Source organism: Ctenopharyngodon idella, chromosome 3, assembly GCF_019924925.1.
Source record: "Ctenopharyngodon idella isolate HZGC_01 chromosome 3, HZGC01, whole genome shotgun sequence".
Lineage (NCBI taxonomy): Eukaryota > Metazoa > Chordata > Actinopteri > Cypriniformes > Xenocyprididae > Ctenopharyngodon > Ctenopharyngodon idella.
In genome coordinates this window covers 7,660,944-7,668,700 of record NC_067222.1, presented here as the reverse complement: position 1 = coordinate 7,668,700, position 7,757 = coordinate 7,660,944, and the positions used below count along the sequence as shown (strand labels likewise).

Here is a 7,757-nt window from a genome sequence, read left to right as displayed (position 1 = left end):
TTAAGCTATTTTGACAGTACAGTGTCCCCATCACTATACTGAGGTGTTAGAACCCACACAGACCACAGGGTGAGCACCCCCTGCTGGCATCACTAACACCTCTTCCAGCAGCAACATGGTTTTCCCAGGTGTTCTAGGTACTGACCAGCCTCAACCCTTAGCTTCAATGGGCAACCAGCCTTTGGCTACAGGGTGATATGGCTGTGGCTCAAGTCTCTAGTCCAGATCTGCATTATAAATGTTTTGTTACAATTCATTTATAATAATTGTACTAAAATTATTTTAATTATTTTAAATATAATTATTTTACATATTAACATCTGCAGTTACCACAATTCGCAACTATCATTGCATCATTATGTCTTAAACATGGATTTAATGCATTGGCACACACCCTGTGCAGACATGTCAGTGTTTTGTATTCATCGTCTTGATCTTGACTATCTTGTTTTTACTCCCTGAGATGGAATCTTTGTTTAACCGGTAAGTCACTGCAGTGTGTGAATCTCTTTCTGACAGAAGACTTTTTTCAAGAAGACTTTAGGATTTGTAGGATTTAGGATTTTTCTACATCTAGAACCAATTGAAAGCACATGTATGCAAAATCACAATTTGCAATGGACACAGAATGCATGTATGTGATTTTTAGTGAATCTTAGTTCACATTCACAAAAGAAAGCACTTTCACTTTCTGATATGTCATGTGACAGCTATTGTAAAGGTCAGCGGAGAACATTCATTTGCTATTTTTGAATTCAGGAAATATTAAGATGACATCGGCAGATTTCCACACTCAGGTTTGTCTTTATTGCTGAATAACACCAATTTCATTAGCTTTTTTCTTTCTATTATTCAGAATCCAAATTACTTAATGGCAGGGAAAGAGTAGATTTATTGTGAAGGATAGATTAATGTGCAGGAGAAAGATTATAGCACAATAAACAATGCTGTTCAAATGACAGGTGTCTGGCATAACATGCCATATTACATGACAGACAACTAGCATTAACTGAATTAATAGAATAATACTGTTGAATCGGTGCAATATGAGGAGACGGGTGTTGTCACCTAGATTTTAATAAATTACAGATCCTCATTGCAAAACAGTAAATTTGCAATAATAAGCCATTCAGGGGACAACTTAAAGAGAAACTGATTATAGTGTAGATAATGAAACTTTTATTAAGAGGTACTACTGCATGTGTTGAAAGGGCGACATTGTCAATTTGACACCTTTTCATTTAGTTCCCTTGTATTATAAAAAAAAAATATATATATATATATTATATATATATATATATTGTCTGATGATGAAAATATTGAAGGCAAGTAAACATTTAGTAATGAAATAACAAAAAACAAATGTTCAAATGAAATAATACTGTAAGTATGTAAGTAAGAAATACTAGAAAATTTGGATAAATAAATAATAATAATAAAAAAAAAAAACAACACTGCATAGACTTTTGCATGAATTATATAGCCTTTACATGGATTCTTATTAAAGTTACAAAAGTTCTTCATTCAAGAGCAGTGAGTGATTTTCTCTTTGTCTTTTGTTGTTTGATTTAGATTAATGACGCAGCAGGATTATTAGGATGCACTAATGTGCATTTTGTGAAACGGAACACTCATGGGAAATAAGCAGTAAGAGAACTTAATTTTTTTTTATACTGTCTGACAAATGGCTTTTTGTTGCACTTTCAATAACTTTGTTTTTGACACATTTACTTCTTTGATTAATATTTTTAAAACAAATAATTAATGAAATTAATGCAGCTTCTGTTTACCCCCACTTCCTGTGACTAGTGTTGGGGGGAAAGTGTTCTTAAAACTTTCTGCTCTTTACAAACTGCCCATTATATTTCTGGATTTAAGTCTAAATCTAATGATAAGTGACTGGGTGTGTGGTCCACACAATGCAGTTATAAACATATGCAAAAATTAATATAAATGCTCCATAATTTTGAATCACTTTGAAGAAACATTTTCTGTTTTATGTGCTAAATAAAAAAGGAAAATCTTATTTAATTTAATGTACTCATGTTTTACTCCAAACATTTGTTGAGATGTATTCATTTAAAATCACAAATTCAGGGGCCGGATTCACAAACATTCTTAAGAATAAAATTCTTCTTAACTGACAATTTCTTCTTATTTTCTAACTGAAAAAAGAGGATATTTTGTTTTTGCCAAAAACTTTTCTTAAGATTGATCTTATCTTTTTTCCTTAAAGGGGTCCTTGATTATGATTTCACTTTTTTTTTTTAACTTTAGTTAGTGTGTAATGTTGCTGTTTGAACATAAACAACATCATAAGCATAAACAGCATACTTGCTCTTGCTGTTTGAGCATAAACAACATACTTGCCTTTGGCAACATTTCAAGGGCAGGAACAGCAGACAGAGCAGGCATTATGTGCTTAATGGGGTGAGATGGAAAAGTTATACTGTGTGGTGTAACACATATGAGTCTAGTTTTAACTGTAACATTAGGTACAAGTTTGTTGTACAAGTTGTATTGTCAACTTTGTCTTTAAACTTTATGGAAACAGTGGTTTTGTGATTGTTTCTTATAGTTGCTTAAATGTTAATAAGGGCTACAAACATTAGTTTGTTTATGGTTTTAATGCTATCAACATGTTGTGTGGTGCAAGACTTGAGCTGTTTTACTGTTTGTTTCAGAGATATATTGACAGATCCAAATCAAGATGATGCAATGGACACTTCTGAAGAGACAGAACAAGAGAACAGCAAAGATGACATCAACCAAACTCTACACAATTCAAATCTAGATTTAAAAGAACTTACTGAATGCAATGTGTGTGACTCTGACACATCAGATAGCAGCATGGGTAAGAAAACAACAATCTTTAATTTTTTGCAATGTTTTATAAGACTTGTCCTTATGTCGCAGTGTATTAATGTGTTTGATAACAGTTAACACAAACTTTGGTGTTTATTCTAGATTTCCTACTTCCCAATCTGTCCGTTGTGTTATTTGGAAACTCTTCATCAGTCCAGTTTGGACAGGAAAACGTTCTACTAGGAGAAAAACAGATGAATATGGAAAATACAGAAATATTCAAGATTGTTCCTTTTCAGAGGAAGATATCAGAACGTCACGTATCTGTGATCAACATGGCTGGCTTACATGAGACTGAAAATTTGGATAATCTCGTTGATCAAATACTGAATGAAAATGAAATCCACGCTTTCATCTTTGTTGTGCGACTGAGCCAGTTAACAGATGCTGATAAGATGGGTCTAGAATGGCTTCAGAGAGTGTTTGGAGACAATGTTTTTCAGTTTGTGATCATTCTCTTTACCTATGAAAGAGAAGAAGAGTGTGACACAATAATAGATGATCTGAAGAACAACCCTGTTCTGGAGCAGCTGGTGGAGAAATGTGGAGGAAGATATCACACCTGCAACATGATGATGAACAACCAATCAGAGATGAGAGAGCTGATGGACAAGATTGAACGTCTGTTTAATGAGAATAAACAGCAGTGCTACACTGGAGACATGAACAACACAGTGTTACAAAGGCAAAAACAAAACAAAAATGGTAAGTAATCAGTTTGTTTTGCAATGTTTTTCCTGTTTTTTTTTTTTTTTTTGTGTTTCAATTTTTTTTACTCTTAACATTATAACTTCAGTATAATTTGGCGGTACAAAAGTGAGTTGTGAATCAAGCACTGGAATTACAATTTCACCAAATATTACTTACATTTTCTACTGGTTCTCTTGTTTAAATTAAAGGTAAATTCATAATCAAGAAAGAAAACATGGAACGCATCACTACAAGTGTGAGGAGACATGAACACAAGGTATGTGCTGGCTGAATTTTAACTGTGTAATAAATGCACAATGTCAAAATGAAACACTTTAAACATTTATGTTGAATAAAACCTGAATAAAGGGTGAGATTAGATTATTCAATATTTCTTTATAACATTTTATCTGTTTTAGAACAAACATTTGAGATGCAAAATTGATTGATGAATATACTGTATGTTTTACTGTATGGTAAAACAAAATATTCAACAGTGCTTTTGATCTGCCTGCATTGACACTATTCTTTAAGAGCTGCTGTGCAGTCAAACAATGTACCAGTTATCAATGTAAAGCTGCTTTGACACAATCTACATTGTAAAAAGCGCTATATAAATAAAGGTGACTTGACTTGACTTGACTGTATGGGAAGCAACTCAAGTAGGCCTACACATATCTAGTAAACAAAAGTAACATCTAGAAAAAAAAAAACACATTATTTTGCAAAAAATCCAATCAAATTAAAAAAACATTAATGTCCAATAAATAAATAAATAAATAATATATATTTTAGAAATTTGTAACAATTAAGTCTATGTTCTTTTGGTTCCATTATTAATATGACACTCAAAACTCAAACCATGTCAAAAACAAACCATTCTTTAAGCCAGTGTTTCCCAATATTTTTCTCGCCACGGCACAGTTTTGATAAGTAAAAAATCCCACGGCACACCACTAAGCACTAAAATAACAAAATTGCAGAAACATGCATTGCTTAAAATGGCATATTAAAACTTTTTTTTTTATTATATTAAAAGTTGCACTCACATTTAAGGTGAAACTTGAGCTTAAGTCAGGTAGAAACACAATAAGGTCATATAAGTAGCTATACAGTGTGCTGGTGATGATGATAGAACAATAAATTTACATATCGCCACTGTTGGGCGGAAATCTCGTATATTTAAAATAAACAATGTAATTGGCTTTATATATGGTCAGACACTTTCATGTGTCATTATAATATTAACATTTTTAGAAAATGAAGATCAAATGGAGTTATGAGGTTTTTTTACCAATGAATGACAAAGATTAGTGTTTTGTACGTCATTAGAACGGCCGCACCTGAGGCAGTAAGTGCATCTCTTTATGTTTTTATCAACTTATAAAGTTTATTTTAGTTATATGGGTGCTCAGTTTTTCTTGTTGTTGAATATATTTGGCCAAAAATTATTCGCTAAGCACAGGACATTTCACACAGTATATTGGCTACAACGACAGCAAATACCACACTAAAACTCTTCTCCACTTTTCAAATACAAAAAAAAAATTAAAGCTGCAAGAAGCATTTACCGGGGTTCAAGCATTTAAGGCTTTTAAGCACATAAAAAGGTATTATATTTTATTTAGCAAACATGTAAACACTTAGATCATAGAAGACCATTTACAGCAAATAGAGGCAATTTAGTAAGGAAAAATATGTTTTTTAAAGGTTTCTTGACAGTTATAGCGCCACCTATTGCCCGATCTGCACCACTTTTTTTGGGTGTCCTCAGAGTGTGCCCATACATATGTGTGTTAATTTTGGTCATATCTCATTTCGTTTTGAAGTTATAGATACTTATATATATGAGAGCATAAAATATGACCCAATAATGTCTTTGATTGGATTTTTTTGCCACTTCCTATCAAAATTTTGACATTTGGGTTTTCACATTTAATGAATCAACTTAGGTTCCGTGTTCCCTACGCTGGTTTCGTCTCGATCGGACGGATCGGTTTCGAAGATATCCGCAAAAGTTTTTTAAGTGCTAAATGACAACGTAGCACAAACCATAAGACGAAACCTACCAAGTTTGGTATCGTTGGACTGGGCAAGGATTCAAGAGTCTAAAGACATGACTCCCATGAAAATAAGTCGACCACATCCAAAGTTATATATATTTTCATCTAAAACCATTAAAAACATATGTTTTTTTAAAGTTTTTTAACAGTTATAGCACCACCAATGGTCCGATCGCCATAAAAGTTAGCATGCTTATTTAGAGTCATGTGCTGCATGTGCTCCCTTAATTCCGTGAAGTTCTGAGTTTTCTTTTAGGATTTATAGGCTTTTGGGTATATTTAGCCACGCCCATTCTCTAAATGACCCTGTTATAGCGACCCAAAGGGTACAGTTCAACCTTTTTTTGATAATTATTGATCTAGAGAGTCCAGAGAATTGTCCTGCACTGGTTTCGGTCCGATCGGGCAAAAAACCTAGGACTAGTTTGCAAAAGTAGGTTTTTCAGCTATTTGTGAATAATTAATGAACGATTTGATTGACAGCATTGGTTCTTGAGGCAAAGTTGTTCAGTATGAGGAGATATATCAAATGATATGCATATTGTGTGAATTTATGAAACACCACGTGATTACTGAGGCGTAAAACTCGTTAGCGCCAACTAGTGGCCGATTTCTTTCAAAATTCTTACAGACCTCTAGGACCGTGAGTCGAACATGCCCGTTACATGCCCGAACATGTCCGTTAACCTTGTCTAATAGGTGCTCGAACTTCATGGGCTGATGGCGGCCATGTTTTGAGATACGCCATAGACTGTCATGCCCCCTTGGACCAAGACACTGCACGCCAAATTTCAGGTCGATCGGACTAACGGTTGCGTAGTTACAGCTGTTTTCATGTTTTTTTCAAGTTATAGCGCCACCTAGTGTCCAATCGACGCAATTTTTTTTTTATCATGACCAAAGATTGAGCCCGTACACACGTGAACCAAGTTTGGTGCAAATATCTCATTTCTTTCTTGAGTTATAGCCATTTTAGTAGAAGTGGCTTCACCCACATCGTACCTTTTTGGCCCCCTTTGGCGAATGTGAACCAAAATGTCGACTTTTTTTTAATAATTATTGATATTCAGACTCCAGAGAACATCTCTGCACTGGTTTGGTTCCGATCAGGTCAAAAACCTAGGACAAGTTCGCAAAAGTAGGTTTTTCAAAAAACCCAAAATACGCTACGCGCTTGAACCCCTAAAAAAAAAAAAAAGCCTTTATAGACAGAGTGTTTCTTGAGTATAGAAAATGCTGTACTTATTCAAACATCAGTTCTTTATTTACCTTTGCATTGCAAACAAGCAGAGAATGTCCAAACTGTGTGCGGCACTTCATTCATGATAGAGGGGATGGAGTTAGTGGATGTGTTTTAGTGTGCGCCGGCACAGGGGTTGGGAAACACTGCTTTAAGCTCTTCTACAGGAGATCAAGCTTACAGAGTTTAGAGGCAAACAAAATCATTTTTTAATCAGCATGGGAATTTGTGGTGAACTCTTGTAAACAAACTTCATCAGTGTGACTTCACGAGCGCATGACTCTCATCTGATGGGGTTTCAATGCTCACAGCATCGGACAGGTAAGCCCTGCTGGCAGTCAAAAGGGGAAAGCATGACCGTTTCGACTGGGAGGGCTACCGCAGCATCCGACAGGAGTTTAATATTCATAGCATCAGACGGGTAAGTCCCGCCGGCAATCATGCGGGAAAAAGCCTGGTCGTTTGACCGGGAGGGCTCTCACAGCATCTGACGGGAATTAACAAGCTCACGGCATCAGATAGCTCGGCCCCGCCGGCTGTTGAATGGGATGCGCACTTGAATAGGGGTTTTGTGGAATTGGATCTGGACTGCGATTGACTGGGAGGGCTCTAACAGCATCCAACAGGAGCTTAGGGTGTTCACAGCATTGGATGGGTAAGCCCTGCCTGCAGTCGTACGGGGGCAGCCACTGCATTCGGTCGGGAGGGCTTGACCAGCATCTGAAGGGGCAGGGCAAACTGTAACAAATTGACTCCATCACTGTCTCCAAATGGGGAACCTACACTGCAATTCAAAGAGGGGTGCCCGGTGGTGAAAAGGGACAAGCTCTCACTGCATCCGAACAGATGGGCTCGAACTGCGCTTTGCAGGTGCATTTGAGGAAGCCCGTGAACGGGAA

At 35.9% G+C, this 7,757-nt stretch overlaps 1 protein-coding gene across 1 annotated transcript; it reads left to right on the top strand.

Annotated features, from left to right (window-relative positions):
- The first annotated feature begins 2,850 nt into the window (after nt 1-2,850).
- LOC127510178 (GTPase IMAP family member 8-like) lies at nt 2,851-4,001 on the top strand. Its single transcript, XM_051889743.1, has 3 exons — nt 2,851-2,854; nt 2,968-3,570; nt 3,765-4,001. Exons 1-3 carry the CDS (start codon nt 2,851-2,853, stop codon nt 3,845-3,847), a joined length of 690 nt encoding a protein of 229 aa, XP_051745703.1. The 3' UTR covers nt 3,848-4,001.
- The last annotated feature ends 3,756 nt before the right edge of the window (nt 4,002-7,757 follow it).

Excerpts from the sequence above, each read along its gene's own strand:
- LOC127510178 (XM_051889743.1), top strand. Across the intron at positions 3,571-3,764 it reads GCAAAAACAAAACAAAAATG|GTAAATTCATAATCAAGAAA; the intron begins GTAAGTAATCAG and ends TTTAAATTAAAG.